Source organism: Berghia stephanieae, chromosome 12, assembly GCF_034508935.2.
Source record: "Berghia stephanieae isolate SIO BIC M18660-M18661 chromosome 12, UCSD_Bste_1.3, whole genome shotgun sequence".
Lineage (NCBI taxonomy): Eukaryota > Metazoa > Mollusca > Gastropoda > Nudibranchia > Aeolidiidae > Berghia > Berghia stephanieae.
Genome location: NC_088371.1, coordinates 15,516,893 through 15,539,392, shown reverse-complemented (window position 1 = coordinate 15,539,392; position 22,500 = coordinate 15,516,893). Strand labels below are relative to the sequence as shown.

The window sequence follows — 22,500 nt, the reverse complement described above, 5'->3', positions numbered from 1 at the left end:
TCTCGTTCCATGTCTTATCACTTCTCTGTATATCAGCTTCTTTAATTCTTCTCCATGTTCCTCGTGGCCTTCCCCTTGATCTTCTGCCCTGATAGTTCAAGTCCAATAATTTCTGTTATAGTGGAGTCATTCTGTCTAAGAGTGTGTCCAATCCATTTCCTTCGTCTTCTTCCTATTCCCTCTCCCACTGGTTTCTACTGTGTTCTTTTCCATACTTTTTCATTTTTTAATTTTATCCATCCATTTTATTCTGAGTAGTTTACGCATGCACCTGTTTACGAAAATCTGTACCCTCCTTATACATGCCTGTGATGCATTCCAAGTTTCACATCCATACAGTAGGACAGACCTCACGTTTGAGTTGAAAAGTCTTCGCTTTTGTCGAAGGGACATATCTTTAGTTCTCCAAACTCTGTTCAAAGATGTGAATGCAGCCTGTGCCTTTCCTATCCGTGCTTTCACCTCTGCTTCCGTGCCTCCATATCCTTGTGAATTATACTCCCGAGATAGCAGAAAGTGTCAATAACTTCAAGTTCCTGATCTTTTACTTTGATCTGTTCCTTTTGACGCGTACCTATCCTTAAGACCTTTGACTTTGCAGGGTGAATTCTTAGACCAATTGATTCCGAGAGGCTGTTTATAATTGTGGCTTTTGCTTGCATCTGGTCCTGGGTGAGGGACAGAAGAGCCAGGTCATCTGCAAAGTGGAAATTTAAAATCAGCTAATTCAAATCTCCCAAGGGAGCCGCCATAATCTTTAGTTTTTCATGAGAAATCCTTGACCACCATGCCCCCCCCCCCCCCGATAGTGGGATTACATCAGTATTGAAACTAAAAATAGTGAAAATCCACTTACTTTTAAAAAACGGTTAAAATCTAGTTATAGTTTTCTATAGGGCATATAATTTGGACTCTTAGATGTATTTATTTATAATATATTATTTTATCATCGTATTTATGTGGTTTTTAACATATCCGTTCTATATTTGTGATGCGTTGATGTAAAGCGCCAGTGGGCAATCTTAATTAAAACTGGGCGCTATATAAATTCGTTATATTATATTAATATATTATTATATATTATTTTCAATCACCAGTTAAGCCAATAGTGGATAATAGAGACACTGAAACACTCGAATGTGCAAACATATACACGGCAAGCGGCATAGATCAAGAGACAGTGCATCATTATTAAGTCATTTCAGCCAACATAATGAGAGAAAATATCATGCAACCTTTTAATGACATTTTTATTTAACGGTTTCAAAAAGTATTCAACGATTATATTTTTACAAAGGGGTGATAGGTTTTTTTGTTCTTAGATTAGGGGTGGGATAAGGTTGGTAAAAATGTATATAAAACGTTTAGATATTTTCAGACTATGGAAACATATTTGGGAAGTGATAACGGTCATACATATGATGATGATGATGATGATGATGATGATGATGATGATGATGATGATGATGATGATGATGATTGTGATGATGATGATGATGATGATGATGGTGATGATGATGATGATGATGATGATGATGATGATGATGATGATGATGATGATGATGATGATGATGATGATGATGAGAAACAACGATCATAAAAGCGTAAGAAGAGCCATTTTATCAATCTGTTGAGTTCGTTTGTGTATCCAACCCAATATCAGACCATAAAGAAAATATATCGCCATCCTCTACTATCACCTTTTATCCAATCCATAATATTATTTTACTATAACATTTTTGCAATAGACAAACTGACTATGGAGGACAATACAGTGAACGACGTATGGATAGGTGGAAGCGACACTGCATCTGACGGATCCTGGACGTGGAGTGACAACAGCCCTTTTGCTTTCTTCAACTGGAACTCTGGTAATACTCTTCAACAGTCGTAACGTCACTTCCTTCCTAATGACGCATGATAACTTAGTAACACTGGCTCTAAACCAACGGAACAATGGCGGACGCCCGTATGAAATATTTCTCCGGCGAGCATATAAGCGTATCCAGAGGGAAAAAAAACACATAAATTTGATCATGTTTTGACTTTACACATTCTGATCACAAGGCATATGAAAAGTTCTAGCCAGCATGAATAATAAAAAGTAATGATTTTCTTTGTTTAGAACCAAGATGGCCGCCGTTGCCGGGCGGCGTGACATCAGACTACTGAGTCCAATTGACTTACTTACTTACTGGCTTAATTATAGCTGTCCGCTTTTGATACCATCCGACTCAGCTCAGCAGTTTCGGCGGCTCTTCGTAGTCCTGTGGTGAAGATCCTCTGTGATAAAAGAAGTTTAAAAGAGTGGAATATTTTGGCCGTTAAGGGGCGGTTTGGGTCTTTTCAAAAGAAAATTTAATTACCAATATTGGGCGGTTTTAATCATTCTGTATCGTCATTATAGGTTAAAAAACAACATTTATGGTGAAAAATTTTAATTATCTGTGTCGATACCCATTTTGCGACCTAATTTGGGGGTCTGACATAAAAAAATATAACAATCTTGTGGCAAACGTTCCACAAAAACTAATGAAGTAATGACCTCCATATTCTTCCCTCTTGTCAACATTGTACTATAGTGTGTCACCATAGAGAGATTTTACGGCTTTAGCTTAGGGAAACTTTTATTAGAACATTACAAAGTTGAGAATCAAAATATTATCACAAAATTGATGTTAAAAATTCAGAATTAGGATTATAATTCAAAATTCACATATCTTATCAAAAAAATCTCTCTATGGTGACACAATACCTTATCTCTGTGATAACTGAGGAAATTTTCAGACAATTTCATTGAATAGATTCAGAGAAACGTTTGACACAGTATCCCATACCCTTAGAAATATGACATATTGAGAAAATATCAAAATAGTTTCCCGTTTTTCACACTTTTCTTACTATCTGTACCATTTTTGACTGTGTTCTTCATGCCTTTATAGTCTACTTTAAGAATTTGGACTTCAATTATATTATTTCTAGGGTAATAAAATATCAATTTCCACCAAAATCTCAAAATCAATTTTTCGAAGGATTTTCCTAATAATTAGACCCAAACCGCCCCTTAAGGCCAAAGTACTTGAGAGAAGTGAGTAATCAGCTTTTATGATAAGAAGAGTAATCACTTATTATTTGAAAAAGTAAGTGTCTCTCTGCCCAATGAATGGAAAGACAAGGACTCCACCCAGATAAAATTTGATCACGTGATTTGATGCTGTCCAATAGATAGAATGAACATGGCGTCACTCTGGTCTTTGTTATTGTTTTTTTGCTATCCGCGTTTATGAGTAATTCTCACTAAACTTTCTTATCCAGACTATAAAAGTTCATGGTTACACAGAGTTTTGTGTTGTGTTGGTCAGTTATACTTCCGGATGTATGCTCAATGTTGTGAGTTTCTAAGCCAAGCGCATACTATCTATCTATAGGATTTTTCTTAATAAATGTAAACCCGCTTTTGTTTATGAAAATTGTAAAAATTCCCATGAGTCAAGCCGAACAAAATGACACGATGCTATGCGTTTGGGTAAAATACTCACAACATCTGCCAACATAAGTTAACATACCAAAACACAGCACTATAATTTAGTGTAACATATTATGTTAACTTATACATATATAAACAGAACGAAGTTGACACCACTCATATCTTTGTTGTAGTTCTAGCCGGTTATTTTTATGAGCAGTTCTCACTAAATGCTATCAACTAGACATAAAACTTTCAAGGTTGTGTGTTTGTACGTTTTATCTGGCTGGCTAATGTTGTGAGTATTTTTGGCTATGCGCAATGTATTAATAGTCTGTTATATATAATAATATACTGAAATCTTATTACGACCTCGTTGTCTAGAAATAATAAATAACAAAGAGATGACTGACATCAATAAGTCCTGCCTTCCTCATTGTCTAGAAATAATAGCAAAGAGATGATTGTCATCAATAATTCCGTGCCTTCCTCGTCTAGAAATAATAACAAAAAGATGACTGACATCAATAATTCCGTGCTTTCAATTCAAAATATCACACCCATTAGCATATTATTATTCCCTTTGATTATATTTCTCTGCTTCTTCAGGTGAGCCCAATGGAACCACGGGGGATCAGTGTATATCATTTAATGCTCACACTGGTCTTTGGAGCGCTAACTCCTGTGTTGGTCGCAGACCCTCTTTTTGCAAGAAACTTGGTGAGTATTCGGTTTTCACAGCGGTTAAAAAAACCCCAAACAAAATAAAGAAAACCAAATAAGCAACAACAGAACTTGACCTTTTATATAGCGCAATATCCACTCAAAGCACTTTACAAATGGTCCCTAGCCAATAGCAACACTTAACAAAAAGAACGAGACATGACGCCTGTTAGGCGATAATACATTTTTTTCCGACAAAGAAACAATGCTGTTAATGGCCAGGTACTCATTTACACTTGAGTACGGTGAGAGAATGTATGTAAAAAGTCTTTTCCAAGGACTCAAATATGTGTCGAGCGAGGCTCGAACCCAGGACCTTCCGATCCGAAAGTGAATTTTTTACCATAAGACCATAAGAAGAACGCCCTCCTTGCCATCAGAATTTTACCCTGAAACTTCTCACCCAAACGAACACAAAAATAGATTTACTTACAGAAACAGAAAAATAAGATAAGATAAAGATCTGAACAAGTTTGTATAAAAGGTGTCAGTCAACGCAAGAAAGAAAAATAGAAGAAAAAAAATCATCCCAAAAATCTGTCTACCTCGACTGCGGATCGAAACTCAGAACGTCTGATTACCGGTAATCAGAAGGTCTGAGGTTCGATCCCCAGTCGAGGTAGACTGATTTTTTGGGATGGTTTTCTTTCTTCTATTTTTCTTTCTTGCTTTGTCTGGCACCTTTCATGGTAATCAGAAGGTCTGAGGTTCGATCCCCAGTCGAGGTAGACTGATTTTTGAGATGTTTTTTTCTTTCTTTTATACAACCTTGTTCAAATCTTTATCTTGAACCGGTGCCTGCTCCTTAGTGTCTTAATAAGATAAGAAAAGAAAAGATAAGGTAAGATAAGATGAACTTTATTTATCAACTTTTGGAAATTTACGTTGGGTATTCTTGCCATAGACTAAAGCATTTCTGAAAATAATTAATCAAATGAATAATACAAAGGAAATACATAGAAGTAAACCAACAAAAAGCTTAACAAAACTAAACACATCTCTCACACCTCCAAAAGTCTCTCTCTCTCTCTCTCTCTCTCTCTCTCTCTCTCTCTCTCTCTCTGTGTGTGTGTGTGTGTGTCTGTATGTCTCTTTCTCTCTCTCTCTCTCTCACTCTCTCTCTCTCACTCTCTCTCTCTGTGTTTCTGTCTCTTTCTCTCTGTGTGTGTGTGTGTGTGTGTGTGTCTTTCTCTCTCTCTCTCTCTCTCTCTCTCTCTGTGTGTGTGTGTGTGTCTTTCTCTCTCTGTGTGTGTGTGTGTGTGTCTTTCTCTCTCTCTCTCTCTCTCTCTCTCTCTCTCTCTCTCTCTCAACAGCAACAAGTACATTCTATACAAAGTATTGTTCAGTAGAATTAGCTCTATAACACAGTGTCAAGTTTTTATTATAGAAATGTTTCTTTAAATTTTGTGAGGTTCTCGTACATAACAAATGAGAATGATAATATTCTCCTTGGCTGAATCATACAGAATGCTTGATAAGTAGAGAGAGTTAAGAGTTCTATTTTCTGTCGTCGATCTGAAATTGTTTAGTAATGTTTTTATATTTTTATTGCTTTTTTAACTTTGCTGTTGGCTGAAGAAGGGTTTTTGAGCCCGAAACGTTCCGCGTTTGATTAATTTGTTCTTTTTATTTGAAGATGCTTTTATTCATTTTTGTTTATTACTTTTTACATTCTACAGCTTCCAGCAGCTTAGTATAATTTTAATATGTATCTACATTATCTTTCACCATTAGTACTGTGTACTCCTGTTATTTTTCTTATTTTACTTATTTATTTTTTCACCTTCTTCTTTCCCCATGCAAAGCCAAACCGCCGCTAGGAGCTGAACCCAGTGTAGCTCTCAATGGTAAGATCAAGTCTTGTTAAATGGTTAAAGATAAACTCGATTGAACTATTTTTTGTTGTTAGTTAGACTCCTGTTAGAATCCGGAGCTCATTTTTAAAATATCAGATTACAAAGGTTTAGCAACTGCAACGCATCATGCAATACGCAATGTGCTTCAACAGTCGTGACGTCACTTCCCTCGTAATGACGCATGGTTCCTTATTAACTGGCTCTAAACTATCGGAACAATGGCCTTATGAAATATTTCTCCAACGAGCATAAAAGCGTATCCAGAGGGGAAAAAACCCCATTATCAATCTGATCATGTTGACTTTTACACATTCTGATCACAAGACATATGATAAAAATGATAGACTAATTTTAAGGAAGTCCTCTCAATATTCATTATTTAAATAATCACTGCTGTAATGGTAACACAATTTGTGACCCATCGTCCCAAAACGGTATTATGTCGGGATGAACCAGATACTAAAAACCCAAATAGAAGCTAAACTGGTCAAAAATTTGAAATATTGCTATTTAGCATTCAAAGATACGACATTCATCCTCTACAAGAAAACATACAAACTCATTGCAAGTCGAATATTTCTGGCAATAAATTCAATTTTCAGCACCTTAATCATTCCAACATATTACCGTTTTGAGACGAGGGGTCACATTTGTAATGGTATAAACACGCATTACGCCTTTACCACGTAGTGGATATTAAAATGAGATAACATCTAGAGAGATGCGCCTCAAAAGGACGTCCCTTCAAAAAAATAACAACGAACATATAATCTAAGATGACGAGTACCCCAGATAAGGTATTTTGAAACATGACATTTTATTTTTTCATCAATATAAATATTATAATAAAAATTGAAGGATAGTCTTCTAATGTTATTTTCAAGTGATAAAGTATCAAATTGACCCCGGGGGTAAGTTGTCGTTTAGGGCACGCATGCTCTATTCTTTTATGTTTTTGGGGTTCATGACCTCCCATTGTGGGCAGGGAGGTACATACTGTGTCTTCTATTCCCCTATATCTGTTTTCCAACAAGCTTTCTGTCTTTGTCTTGGAATGAGATTACTTGGTTTTGTCCTGGCCCTGGTCGGATTCCTGGCTGGGAGGGAAACAGTCAAATGCATAGTTATTGTTTTGGGAGATATTTTGTTTCAATGTAAATCATCTTTCTGTTATGTATTATATATTTGTTAGTTTGAATGTATAATGTAAGCATTTGAGTGTATTCCTCTTTGTTGGGTCTTGTGCTTGTGTCCGGATGAGACTTATAGGTGATCTCAAACTAAGTACATTTGTTGCAAGCGCCGTAAAATTCTTAAAAACAAACAAAACAAAACTTTTATGGTTTCATTGCTTTTTTTTTGTTGGCTGAAGATGGGTCTTGAGCCACAAACGTTCCGTGTTTGGTATTTTGTTCTTTTTATTTTGAAGGTGTTATATTCATTATTGTTTATTACTTTTTATAGTCCACAGCTTCTAGCAACTTAGTGTCACTTTCACAGGATGTTTTTCACCCTCTCCTTACCAATCATAGGAAAATCGTACCATTCGTTACGATACAACTGACAGTTTTCTCATTCTGATTTCCCTTGTACATCCCAAAATTTAAAGAAATGATTTTAGGATTACAGCTTTAAATACTAAAGACTGTGTTGAAGAGCTCTATTTGCCGAGCGAACAACATTCTGTACAGAAGACACTTGCGACTTTTTTATTTTGAGTAAGAAACGTCTATTTTTGTGCTGGTTGGGTGGGTCTGAATTTTCGGGGAGGGGAAAATTCTAAAAATGGGTGGTAAGGAGAGAGTTAAAAGTCACATGTCTTTATTTCATTTTCCATGTTTTTTTGTTTTTCTTTTTGTTTTTCAATGCAGATGTAAAGAGTTTTAGATGTGACCACAACTGGGCCCAAATGGAAACGTCATGTTATCTAAGCATCAAAAACAACGTGGAAGTTGATTGGAACGTTGCCAGTCAGATTTGCTTAGACTCGAACGCCAATCTGGTATCTATCGCAGACCAAAAGGAAAACATGTTTGTGCACCAATTGGTATCCCAAAGTGAGTAACTTAGATGTTATAGAAAGTATACGCTTGGCTAAGGAGTTCACAGCATTGCCATCCGGAAATATAACGGACCAACACACAAAACTGTGTGTAACCATGATCATTTATAGTCAGGTTAATACAGTTTAGTGAGAATTACTCATAAACGCGGATGGCAAAAAAACAATAACAAAGACCCGAGTGACGTCAACTTCGAACTATCTATAGGTGGAATGACGGTGACTCTGCTATTTCTTACTGGTTTTCTTTAGATGATGAAGATGATGATGGTGATGATGATATAATATGATGATGATAAACAAGATGATAAAGTGATTGTAGAAGTGGCAGTGCCAATGATAGTTGTATTAGATATAAGTAATAGTCGTAGTAGCAGTTGTAGTAGTAGTAGTAGTAGCAGCAGCAGCAGCAGCAGCAGTAGTAGTAGTAGTAGTAGTAGTAGTAGTAGTAGTAGTAGTAGTAGTAGCAGCAGCAGTAATAGTAGTAGTAGTAGTAGTAGTAGTAGTAGTAGTAGTAGTAGTAGTAGTAGTAGTGTAGTAGTAGTAGTAGTAGCAGCAGCAGCAGTAGTAGTAGTAGTATGTAGTAGTAGTAGTAGTAGAGTAGTAGTAGTAGTAGTAGTAGTAGTAGTAGTAGTAGTAAGTAGCAGCAGCAGTAGTAGTAGTAGTAGTAGTAGTAGTAGTAGTAGTAGTAGTAGTAGTAGTAGTAGTAGTAGTAGTAATAGCTTTCGGATCGGAAGGTCCTGTATTCGAGCCTAGCTCGGCGCATAGTTGAGTTCTTGGAAAAGACTCTTTACTCACATTTTCTCATCGTACTCGTGTGTAAAATGAGTACCCGGCCGTTAAGAGCGATGTCTCTGTCGGATAAAAATATTGTAATATCGCATTATTGGGTCACGTCTCGTTCTACATGTTACAGTTGCTGTTGGTCAGGGACCCTTTGTTAAGCCCCTTTAGCACGTTTAGTTATTTAAAAGCTCACATTTTAAAATATATAAAAACTTACCAGCGTCGCCCTCATTGTCGTTGGCTGCACGCAATCTGCGATGACAAAAGTCTGCCCATTCTCTTCGTCTGTTGATGGTATCATATAATTCTCTGCCATTCATCTCTGTCCATTATAGGATGTTTTTTTTTATAACAAGGCCTAGGTCTCCCCCTTCTTCGTTTGCCCTGCATGTTCCCCTGTCCCACATCTTTCATGAGGCCAGGGTGCATGCGTTTCGGCATAATTTGGGACTGAAAAAACTGAGTTTTATCCTTTTGATTACATTTAATAGCTCTGGCTTGACTTCCAGCTCTTCCAGTATGCTGTAATTTGATCTTTTCTCCAGCTTATCCTTATCATCCTTCTGTAAAACCACATCTTTAAAACCACATTTCAGCAGAGTTTTAACGTTTCGTGTCTTTGTACTTGAGGGTCCATCCATCTGCGCAGTCATCACTGTCCACAACAATACTTTTACTAATATTTACTATCTTAATCTTGTTTTTAGGGGGGAGGAGGGGGGGGGGCGCTAAATGGCCGAGTGGTTAAGGCATTGCACTGTGTCCTGGAAGGTCCCGGGTTCGAGCCCCGCTTCAAGCACTTTCGTTTTTTTCTTTCTTGGGCAAGATTATTAACTCCCAATTTGCTCACTTGGACAACATGGGTGATTCCTGTCGACATCAGACATCTTGTTTGATGAATATTCCTTCGTGGAATGCATTGGCGACGATATCTTATGATGTCGTGGCGGAAGGGCTTAAGTTTAATTGTTAATTTTTAATTTTGTTTATATTTGTAACTTCCATCTCAGCTCAAATCGGAGATGGATCTTTGCTTTCTGTTTGGATCGGATTTAGCGACCCTGTAATCAACTCACCGTTGGAATTTGAGTGGAATGACGGCGTGACCAATGTAACTTTTACGAATTGGAACGTACAACAACCGGATGAAACAGGGGAGGAAACTGTCTGTGTCACTATGGATTTGGTAAGTCGTGACTCGTGACCACGTCTCACTTTACCAAAAGTAGAGAAGATGAGGTGATAATACGCTTCAACAGTCATGACGTCACTTCTCTCGTAATGACGCATGGTAACAATGTTTTGAGCTTCTTAGCCAAGGGCATACTATCTATAATGTTACAACACATAAGACAATGTGTAACCCCAACTGTTTAAAGTTGATTAATAAAACTCATAAAAACAATAAGAACAAAGAGCGGAATGATGCCTGTGGGGTAGTTGCACACATATGTAATGGCTTGTGATCGTATAGTGGTGTTTTTGATAGATGGTAGTATTATCCTTTGCGTCGTGTTGTAGATGTTAATAATGACGAAAGAGTTCAGGGGCCGGTGATGATAATTGAATGCACAACATCAAGACATTCAAATAAAAGTCCAGATTCCAAGTTTTATTTCTTACAGTTTTATTTGTTTGTGATAAATTCAAAATCCAAATCATGATAAATTCCAAATCCAAATCAAATAGCATGGTCATAATTCAATCAGTTTCATAAATTCCAAATCCGTAAAATCAGTCCTCATGTAAAGTCAATTTTGCCTAAGTAACCATTTTCAATATTCGTGGAATATTTCTAAGTCCGTAAAAGCAAATAAATGATGGTGAGCACAAAAGGTTTAAAGTGTGCAGCTCATGGTCAAGTTGAATCCTCTCGTTTTCCTCGAAACATCCTCTTTTATCCCTATCAAAATTTTACCCATAGTTCCATTGTTTCCACGCCCCCTTGCAGTTTTGACAGTTCCCTGTCAGTCTATAATCCAACCCCTAAGAGTAAGACCAAATCATATTCAAACCTGAAACGTCAATTCCTACATATTGATGTTAAAGCCCACCTTTTATGATATAATATTACATTTGGTAAACGTGAGTTTTACGTTCAGTACGCCCAAATAATAAATTCCAACTATAATTTGATGCTATTATCCCCAATAACCAAGTAACACCGATCAAAGAAAGTAATTTTCTAGTACTCAATATAATGACCAATCCTTTAACTTTGGAACGTAAAACTGTCCTAGACTACTCAATATAATGACCAAGTTTAACTGATATACAAGCACTGTGAACTCATTAAACCCACTTGCTATAAGCTAACTCTCTGACAATGCCAATGCGCTTCAACAATGGTAACGTCACTTCCCTCGTAATGACGCATGGTAACTTAGTAACTGGCTCTAAACTATCAGAACAATGGCGGACGCCCTTATGAAATATTTCTCCGACGAGCATAAAAGTATATCCAGAGGAGAAAAACATTATAAATCTGATAATGTTTTGACTTTTACACATTCTGATCACAATGGTCATATGTCTATATGAAAAGTTCTAGCCAGCATGAAGAATAAAAAGTACTGATTTTTTTTTTTAGAACCACGATGGCCGCGGCTGGGCGACGTGACATCAGACTATTGAATCCAATTATGTAGATAGAATAAAGTTGACGTCTTTCAGGTCTTTCTTATTGTTGTTTGCCATCCGTGTTTATGAGTAATTATCACTAAGCTGTATTAACCAGACTATAAACGTTCAAGGTTACACATAGTTTTGTGTGTTGGTCCGTAATACTTCCAGATGGCAATGCACAGTAGGCCAAGCGTATACTATCTATAGATAATGACCGCTTGGCAAAGAACCTCACAACATTGCCATCCGGAGATTTTACGAACCAAAACGCTAAAACTATGTAACAACAAGATATGAAGTGAGTAGAAAAGTGCCAGAAGACAATAGAGAATAAAAAAAATTTTTCGCGGCGGTGGTGGGGTTTGAACCTGCGACCTTATTGGTACGACAACTCCGCCTGGCAGGTGAGAGCGTGGCTCTACCGTGTGAGCTATCCACGAATACAAAAATATTCGTTTCAAACCCAAGTCATATTTCTAGAGCCCTCTCTCACCCACTTCTTGGAGATCGCAGGCTCGCTCGCGCACAACCATCGCGAAGTTATTTTTGACCAGCAGTTAAGCTTTATAGCCAATATTCTCAACACAAACACATAACATAGAAACGATTGAGACATTGAGTATGCTCCGTTATATGGGGTGAATTTTTAATTCAGAAAAGTGAGAGGAGCAGGCACTTATGTTGGTAACAACAAGATATGAAGTGAGTAGAAAAGTGCCAGAAGACAATAGAGAATAAAAAAATTTTTCGCGGCGGTGGTGGGGTTTGAACCTGCGAAACTATGTGTAACCTTAACGTTTATAGTCATTTTAGTGAGAATTACTCATAAACGCTGATGGCAAAAAAAAACATTAACAAAGTTCAGAGTGACGTCAACTTCATTCTATCTGTAGTAAACACCTGCCTCATAGGTGTATCATTATGAGGCTATGTTGTGTTCATTCATTAAATGAGTAATTTATTACTTGATAGATAAATATACAGCTGACTTATCAGAATGTGTAAAAGTCAAAACATGATCATATTTATAATGTTTTTCTCATCTGGACACTTTTATGCTCGTTGGAGAAATATTTCATAAGGGCGTCCGCAATTGTTCCGATAGTTTAGAGCCAGTAACTAAGTTACCATGCGTCATTACGAGGGAAGTGACGTCACGACTGTTGAAGCCTATTGCACGTTTACGTAGAATGGAATCAGTGCTAGAGCTTTACTTTAGCTTTTATATAGCGCAATATCCACTAACATGCTCAAAGCGCTTTGACCAACAGCGACATGTAACATGTAGAACGGGACATGACCCCTGTCAGGTGATATTACACATTTTTTCGACAAAGACAACGCTGTTGACGGCTAGGTAATCATTTTACACATGAGTGTGGTGAGAGAGTATGAGTAAAGGGACTTTTCCCAAGGACTCAATTATGCGGCGAGCGATAATGCTCGAACCCAGGATCGCTTAGCCGCAAGACAGACCTGGTATATTTGTTTGTTTATAATCATATCAATAATGTCAATGTATGCGTCACCTCAATTGTTCATCATTTTTATTACGCATTTCCCACCGAGGTTTACAACTTCTTTTCTCCCATAGTGGGCAGGGAGGTACATACCGTGTCTTCTATCTCCCTATATCTGTTTTCCAGCTTGCTTTCTATTTTGTCTTGGAATGAGATTACTTGGTTTTGTCCTGGCTGGGAGGGAAACAGTCAAATGCATTGTTATTGTTTTGGGAGATAATATTTTTTCCTTGTAAATCATCTGTCTGTTATGTATTATTATATTTGTTATTTTGAATGTATAATGTAAGCATTTGAGTGTATTTCTCTTAGTTGGGACATGTGCTTGTGTCTGGATGAGACTTTTAGGTGATCTCAAACTAGGTACATTGATGGTGTGCTCTTGGATTCTACATCTGATCCCTATTTGTTCCCAGTTCCCCTTTGTCTTACTTTTTCTTGGATGCTTTAATTGTAATTCTAGAACTTTTAACTATCACATTTTCTTCCGTTTTTACGGCCGCTGATATGACCGAAATGTGTTGAAAGCGCCGTAAAATTCCTTAAAAGCAAAGAAACAACTTCTTTTACATAAAATTTGATATTTTCTTCCTTAGACAGGCAAATGGGCCGATGACAGGTGTAGTGTAAAAAGGAAGTGGTTTGTCTGCGAGAAAAACGCTAACCGACTAAGTGAATCGGACGTACAACGTTTGGAAGGTTGCGACCAGGTAGGTTGATTGTTGAGCTGTTGACCAATTTTGGATTATAGATGTGTGTGGCAATGTGATCTTTTGGTATAACACTCGCTTTCGGATCGGAAGGTCCTGGGTTCGAGCATCGCTCGTCCCGGCGCATAGTTGAGTCCTTGGAAGAGGCTCTTTACTCACATTGTCTCACCATACTCAGGTGAAAACTGAGTACCTGACCGTGAACAGCGTTGTCTATGTCCGGAAAAAAATGTAATAAAGCCCGACAGGCGTCATGTATCGTTCTACATTGCTGTTGGCTAGGGACCCCTCCTTGTAAAGCGCTTTGAGCACATTTAGTGGATAGTGCACTATATAAAAGCTCATTTAAAAGCTCATCTTAGTGCTATTCTTGGCCTAACAGTTGCATCAATTATGGCAACATGTCCTGGTCATACACATCTGCTGTGTCTCTTCAGCAATACGAACGACATTTTTGAGCGCCAGGTTCGTTCCGAAATAATACCGTTTCGAGATACCAAGGATTGAAGCGTTGACTGATTAACTTATTAATTTATTTAATGTTAGGATAACTGACCAATTGATAATGATGATAATTTTTGGTGTCGAATTGCCACAAGTGTAAAAAAAATTGAAAACGAAATGAATATGTTTATGTTGTGTGTATCGCACGCGTGAAAGAAATAGAGGAAGAGAGAGAGAGAGAGAGAGAGAGAGAGAGAGAGAGAGAGAGAGAGAGAGAGAGAGAGTGAGAGGAGAGAGAGAGAGAAAATAAGTAGGAGTGAAATATCTGTTCAATGTTATAGTTATCATATAAAGTTATAACACGTTTAACTAAATGACAAATTGCCATATTTATGGACAATAAAGATCTATTATTATTATTATTATTATTATTATTATTATTATTATTATTATTATTATTATTATTATTATTATTATTATTATTATTATTATTATTATTATTATTATTATTATTATTATTATTATTATTATTATTATTATTATTATTATTATTATTATTATTATTATATTTATATTATTAATTGGTAATAGTAGCAGTTTAAAGGGCTGGATCACATAATAATTTCATAAATTCTTTTTTTCCCCCCTTATAATTCCAGGGCGGATTTGGGTACCAGGACAAATGCTACATTGTAAATGATAAAAACGCCACATTTGACCAAGCCAGGAAAGATTGTCAGATGCTGGATGAGGGAGATTTAGTAGTCATCAGTAATGGGTATGTGGTCTTGTGGTATGACACTCGCTTTCGGATCGGAAGTTCCTGGGTTCGAGCCTCGCTCGGTGTATACTTCAGTCCTTGAAAATGGCTCTTTACTCACATTTACTCACATCCTTTCATCGTACTCGGGTTGTAAAATGAGTAGACTGGCCGTTAACAGCATTGTCTCTGTCGCAACAAAAAAATTTGCAATATATCACAACAGGCGTCATGTCCCGTTCTACATGTTACGTTTTACTGTTGGTCAGGGACTCCTTGCAAAGTGTTTGAGCACGTTTAATGGATAATGCGCTATATAAAAGCTCAATTTTAATGGGTATAGAAATACCGACTTGTTCATAATTGACGATTTGGGTTCCAAGACCTCCGAGTAAGTAAACGTCAGTCAAATTTTTTTAAAAAGCTTTTAATAATAATAGACACATGGATGGAAGACTACACACTCAATAAATGAGAAGTTGTTGTTTATCAGCTAAAGAAATGAGTTTTGAGCCTGAAAATAGTAAATATTTAAACATAACTTTTCTGGCGCAATCTGCCTTTCAGCATCAATGTTAACTTGTTTTTTTTTTTACTATTTAGAGGAATTCGACAACCGTATCATTAGAATATGTAAAATATCCCATTTAGGCACCTTTATTTATCAGTATAATATCCCTCAACACAACGACGCTCTGTTCTGTGCTTTTTAGTATATAGGGAATGCGATTAGCGGAAGAGTAGCGTCCCTTGACTGGACGTCACCGGGGGAGAAGTTATTTGTAAACAAACCAACTACAAGCCAAGCGCTCCACATACAACATTTATTATTCATATTTCAATACCAAAATGCATATCATAATCAACGTTATGCATTTTTGTACAGAAATATGAATAATAATTTTGTATTTGAACGCTTGGCTTGTAGTTGGTTTGTTTACAAATAACTTCTCCACCGGTGACGTCCAATCAAGGGACGCTACTCTCCCGCTAATCTCATTCCCTATAAATCACTATCATTTTGTTATTCCTTTATTCTTTTTAATTCGTAATTCAGATTTATCCAAGCTAATGTCTTTGCTGGTTTGAAAAATGAAAATGGTTCATATTGGATAGGACTTACCAGCCAGAAATCAATGCAAAGTTCTGAGAGCCAAAATGAAACTTACGTGTACTCTTGGGTAAATGGAGCTAAACTGACATTCAAGAATTGGGACCAAACTTATTCAGGTAGGTGTAATTTTTCAAATGTCATTTTATTGTTTAGTTTCTACTTTACAGAAAGCCAATCTATTAAATATTTATAGAAGAACATTCATACTTTAATAGTTGCCTGCTAGGCGTCCTATTTGTACTAACAATTTTGCAATAACGACCGTTGCCCCTACCTAGGCATTTTTTCGTATATAGTCGAATGGAATAATGTGCTCACCCGTTGGGACCAATATTATCCACCATTGTTACCAATGTGGCTAGCGCCTACCTTATATTTCTTTAACTCTCTCGGCCATTTTGCGGATTTTCCCCAAAACTTCACACCCAACCCATATAAAAATATATTTATTTCACTCGAACACAAAATCTGTTAGTTTTTGCTATACATATTTTTATTGCTAAACGAGATCTTCAACACAGTGTTAATATACTTTAACTATAGATAGTTCGAAGTTGACGTCACTCAGGTCTTTGTTATTGTTTTTTGCCATCCGCGTTTATGAGTAATTCTCACTAAACTGTATTATTAGACTAAAAACGTTCATGGTTACACAAAGTTGTGTGTGTTGGTTCGTTATACTTCCGGATGGCAATGTTGTGAACTCCTTAGCCAAGCGCATACTATCTATAGCAAACATTTTTGTTCAAATATTATGATGTACAAAAGAAATTTGAATGACAAAATAAACGTTGGCTGCATCGTAACAAATGTGAGGATTTTCCAATATGTGGGAAGTAGGGTGTTAAGATTGTGACAGGACCAGACACCATAACGTGGAGACTCTGTGCCACACTACTTACTATACCTAACGTGTCATTTCGAAAATTTAAAAAAAATCATTGAAAGGGTTGCAAATACCAGCAATATTTTCCTGGAATTATTTGGTGGACTTTGATTGGGATGGTGATTCTTCTTTATAATAGTATAGTTTTAAAGAAGATCTTCAGCTTTCATTTCTTTTTTCTCTTTTTCAATGTTAGAAGGAATTGGATCATAATTAATGGTTACTTTTGTATTTGCAGGCGTTGAGACAAATACATAGGTGACCCTTCGCCTCAAAACGGTATTAAGTCGGGATGGTTTAAGATGTTGAAAATTGAATTTATAGCCAGAAATATAAGACTTGTGTTTAGTTTGTATGTTTTATTGAGGAGAATGGAGACCATATTTTAGGGTGCTAATGCCAATTTATATTTTTGACCAGTTTAACATTTAATTCGGCTTTTAAGCATAATATGGTTCGTTCTGACATAATAACGTTTTGAACCGATGGGTCGTATATGTTGGGATGAGAGGCGGTGACCTAATGCGTCATTTCGAAAAGAAAAAAAATCATTGAAAGGGTTGCCAATACCAGCGATATTTTCCTGGAATTATTTGGTGGTCTTTGATTTTGTATAGTTTAAAAGAAGATCTTCAGTTTTCCTATAATTAATCGTTACTTTTGTACTTGCAGGTGTTGAGACAAACACATGTGTTGGGATGAGAGGCGGTGACATCATTGGGTTATGGAAAGACTATCCGTGTGATGAGAAGATGAGATACGTATGTGAATATGTCAGGAGTGACTTCACCACACCCAAACCGGTACCCATCCCACCAACCATCCTTCCCTGTCCTACGGGTTGGCTGGAAATAGAAAACATCTGTTATAAGGCGAGTGGGGCTTCTTGTTGTTGTTGTTGTTGTTGTTGTTGTTCTTCTTCTTCTTCTTCTTCTTCTTCTTCTTCTTCTTCTTCTTCTTCTTCCTCTTCTTCTTCTTCTTCTTCTTCTTCTTCTTCTTCTTCTTCTTCTTCTTCTTCTTCTTCTTCTTCTTTTCTTCTTCTTCTTCTTCTTCTTCTTCTTCTTCTTCTTCTTCTTCTTCTTCTTCTCTTTCTTCTTCTTTCTTCTTCTTCTTCTTCTCTTCTTCTTCTTCTTCTTCTTCTTCTTCTTCTTCTTCTTCTTCTTCTTCTTCTTCTTCTTCTTCTCCTCCTCCTTTTTCTTCTTCGACAAACTAAAAACCAGAAAAGAAACGAAATTGAAGAAGAATTGATAATAAACGTATCATATTAGTAGCTTTGGTGCCTGGGGTAGTTATTGATGAATGAATGATATGAAATGATGAAAAAGATCAGGAATGCCAGAGTCCCTGCCTCGTCAGGTAGGCTAGTCGATTGTCTAATAAATAGTAGATTGGTAGAAGGAATACGCTTCAACAGTCATGACGTTACTTCCTTCGTAATGACACATGGTAACTTAGTAACTGGCTCTAAACTATCGGAACAATGGCGGACGCCCTTATGAAATATTTATCAGACGAGCATAAAAGTGTATCCAGAGGAGAAAAACATTATAAATATGATCTTGTTTTCACTATTATTCATTCTGATCACATGACATATGGAAAGTCCTAGCCAGCATGAAGAATAAAAAGTACAGATTTTCTTTGTTTAGAACCACGATGGCCTCCGTTTCTGGGCGACGTGACATCAGATTATTGAATCCCATTGAGGTGGGTGTTTGATCTTGATGTGTGAATCGTCATTGGATATGTGTATATCCTCTCGTCGGTCTGAGTTGTCTTTCAAGGGTTCAGGGAAGATGACTTCAATTCGTGTGTGATACGTAGATCTTAACCCTCTCCTTACCACCTGCAGCAAAATCGTCGCAAATGTTACGACAGAATATACACTTTTTCTTATCCATATTTATTCTGTACATCACAATGATCTTTGTTTAATTAATAAGAACATTAACTCACGCAATCCTAGAGATTTTTGCTACTTTTCAAAATTGGAAAACAATATATAAAAAGTCAGCAAGTGCATAAATATTTTTATTCAACTACCATTAACATATAAACATTAAGTATATTAGCTTTGATACTACGTCTATAATTTGTCTCAGAAAAATGTAATAAATGGGCATGGGGTAAAAGTAACCCCGGGTATACTACGGATATAGTCGGTATTAGGGTTGAGTGAGTTAATAAGATGTTTTGTAGAGAGATTGTTTGAGTTTAAAAAATCAATTTTTCTGCTGGGTAAGTCTGTCATTTTGGGGAAAAAACTGAAAATGCTTGGTAAGGAGTGTGCACAATATGGCTCGTTTTCGCAAACGATGCAAATCGCCAAAACCTAGGATTTTGACCAATGACAACGCACTTGAATTATAGTTAGAAATCGTAAATGTGCCTGGCTATATTCTGTGTCACTTTCAATGCATTTATATCTGTAGATATGGGGCCCAGACAATATTCGCTTATTCTAATATTAATTGCATGGATGTCTTTGTAGCATTCATTGGGCACGGGTGCTATTTGAATAGCTTTTTAGATTACGGTAAAATGCTCTTGTTGTCTTGGCTTTTGATATTGTCTGTTCGATTTGTTACTATTTATTTTGTTAGTAATCTCTACACTGAAGTATTTGACTGATTCAACTCTTTTAGTGTTGATTACGTAGTAGATACTTGAAGTCCGAGAGGTTTATTTTAACACCTATTATGATGACATATATTGGTAATACAATTGCATAGGGCAATAACTCAATAATAATAATAATAATAATAATAATAATAATAATAATAATAATAATAATAATAATAATAATAATAATAATAATAATAATAATAATAATAATAATAATAATAATAATAATAATAATAATAATAATAATAATAATAATAATAATAATAATAATAATAATAATAATAATAATAATACACCATAACAACCATCATAATCAAAATCATCATCATCATCATCATCATCATCATCATCATGAACCAATAAAGACGTACTGGAACGTGCAGGACGACATCACCATCAGTTACAAGGAGGAAGCTGTCAAGATTTGGCCACAATGTGAAGGTTTGTGCAGAACGGTGATAGAGGGCACTCTTGAAGGAAGAAGAAGAAGAGGAATGCAAAGGAAAGTTTGGATTGAACATATCAAGGAATGGTCAGGAATGAAGATGGAAGAACTCTTGGAGAAGGCCAACAATAGAGAAAAATGGCGGAAAGTGGTGAGCGTTGCATCTCGTGTATCCCCCCGACGATCATCAGATCATGGGATGAATGAATGAAATGATGAGATAGCATTTAGATATGTTGAAATTCATCTGCCCTTCTTGTTCTTATATCTGATGTCTGTGCAAACCTTTATTTAGTTAGTCATCTGGAGTACCGCAATGTTCGTACACAAATGTATCATATAAAAATAGAGGAACAAGGTAATGAACACGTATAGGTAAATCATTAATGTAGACAATAATGAGAGTTGAGTCTAACACTGATCTTTGGGGCACACCATTGTTACATTACACATGTCGAATTTATCGCTATTTATAACCTTTTGGTTTTTACTATTAAGAAAGTTATTTATCCAACAGGCTATGTTTAATTAAATTGAACCGCATGGAATCCTTTGATGAGAAACTTTGTCAAATACCTTTGAACAATCCAATGTTATTAAATCAGTTCGTCCACCTTTGTTTAATCCAACTGTTATGTCGTTAATAAAAAGCTGAGTCTCACAGGCCATATTTTCGCGGAACTCATAGCGAGTAGTATTTTCTACTATGTTTTTTCGCTCAAGATCAGTTGTGATTGACGTTCGAATAATGTGAGGTTATAACAGACATAAGGAATGGAAATAGAGTCAACGCTGGAACCTTCGATTCTTTGCCTTATCTTTAAAATCGGCTGTACAAATAACGGCATGTTTCCAAATCGTTGAAATCTCACCAGTATTGTGAGATATGTAGTTGGAAAAGTTTCGCGGGTGCTGGGACAACAGCATCGGCAATGTTTGAGCAAACGTGTGGCGAGATACCATAGGTACCATACAGTTTATTGGGGTTCAAGGTTGAAAGAAGTTCTTTAATCACGCCATATATTCTTGGGATTTTAGAAACGTCTTTGCCCTCTATTAGATGTACATTTGACTGAAGCTACAATCAATTTAAATGTTTGTATTTAGCAACTTAGAAACAGCGACCAGAATACCCGTGAAAGGCGATGGCTTATAGTCATTTCATTATGTATATTATCTATTTAACCAGATGTTCATGGGAAAGCCGTCTAGAAAGTCCTGGATGTATGCCAAGAGATCGTGTCAGTCTCAGGCGCCAATGGGTAAATTAGTTTACATTCATAACCAAAAGATAGCCGATCAACTAGCAGAGAATGCCAGGGCTGAAAACGGGTGAGTGGAGATCAATCTTTTTTTTTTTTTGCGTATGTTTGCTTTTCAAAGTTTCGTCTTGATCTGAACACGTTTAAAAAAAGAGGTAAAAGAAGAAGAAGAAGAAGAAAGAAGAAGAAGAAGAAGAGGTAGTAGTAGTAGTAGTAGTCGTCGTAGTAGTAGTAGTAGTAGTAGTAGTAGTAGTAGTAGTAGTAGTAGTAGTAGTAGTAGTAGTTGTAGTAGTAGTAGAGTAGTAGTATGTTAGTGTTTTGTAGAAGTCATAGTAGAAGTAGTAGCAGTTGTTTTTGTTGTTGCTTTTGTTGTAGTTTTTAATTTGTATTATTGTTTTTGTTTAGAAGAAGAGGAGGAGGATGAAGAAGAAGTAGAAGAAGAAGAAGAAGAAGAAGAAGAAGAAGAAGAAGAAGACCGAAAAGGGTTAGGTAGTTAACATATCGCTTAAAATTGAAATATTTATAACTATTATTTCAGAGGTAAAGATACAAACGTGTGGATTGGCCTAAATGATAGAGACACGGAGGGACGTAAGTATCAGATACTGTCATTTCTGTAGGGGGGTTATTGATAGTTTGCGCTTGGCTAAGAAGCTCACAACATTGCCATCCGGAAATATAACTGACCAACACACAAAACTCTGTGTAACCATGAACTTTTATAGTCTGGATAATACAGTTCAGTGCGAATTACTCATAAAAGTGGATGGCAAAATACAAAAACAAAGGCCCGAGTGACGTCAACTTCGATCTATCTATAATTTGGAATTCTACATAAAGTAGTCTTTAGAGCCTGTAGGCCCATAGATCCGGAGTTTATACAAGCTTCTAAAACTTGAAACGGACAACAAGAATTGCTTGCTAGCCTTACGATATGACGCTAGTATCTCGCAAAGTACCTTCCCTCATATCTAACATTCCAAATCACTGCTGGGGGGGGGGGGGGGGGGGGGGGGGATTAGAAAAAAATTTCAACTGCTAGCGGGATCGATTTCGGTCCTTTTGATTGTGAAGCGAGTGCTCTACCAACTGAGCTATCGGTACCCCCTGATTTCTACATGATAGCAATGACACAATCTAAACGTTTAGGACCAGGCAATGGTGTAAGGAAAACATCTGAAACGGTGTGTACGTGACAATGGTAGACAAATATTTG

The 22,500-nt window shown here is 36.6% G+C and overlaps 1 protein-coding gene across 1 annotated transcript in view; it reads left to right on the top strand.

Annotated features, from left to right (window-relative positions):
- The window catches only part of LOC144958377 (macrophage mannose receptor 1-like), a 73,109-nt gene that overhangs the window by 14,231 nt on the left and 36,378 nt on the right, over nucleotides 1–22,500 (top strand). The window contains exons 9-19 of the mRNA XM_078890348.1: nucleotides 1,749–1,871; nucleotides 4,076–4,186; nucleotides 5,995–6,036; nucleotides 7,917–8,102; nucleotides 9,904–10,079; nucleotides 13,635–13,748; nucleotides 14,852–14,970; nucleotides 16,010–16,182; nucleotides 17,625–17,824; nucleotides 21,212–21,354; nucleotides 21,823–21,875. Of these exons, the coding sequence (XP_078746474.1) occupies nucleotides 1,749–1,871; nucleotides 4,076–4,186; nucleotides 5,995–6,036; nucleotides 7,917–8,102; nucleotides 9,904–10,079; nucleotides 13,635–13,748; nucleotides 14,852–14,970; nucleotides 16,010–16,182; nucleotides 17,625–17,824; nucleotides 21,212–21,354; nucleotides 21,823–21,875 (1,440 nt within the window). The remainder of the gene's footprint in view (nucleotides 1–1,748; nucleotides 1,872–4,075; nucleotides 4,187–5,994; nucleotides 6,037–7,916; nucleotides 8,103–9,903; nucleotides 10,080–13,634; nucleotides 13,749–14,851; nucleotides 14,971–16,009; nucleotides 16,183–17,624; nucleotides 17,825–21,211; nucleotides 21,355–21,822; nucleotides 21,876–22,500) is intronic.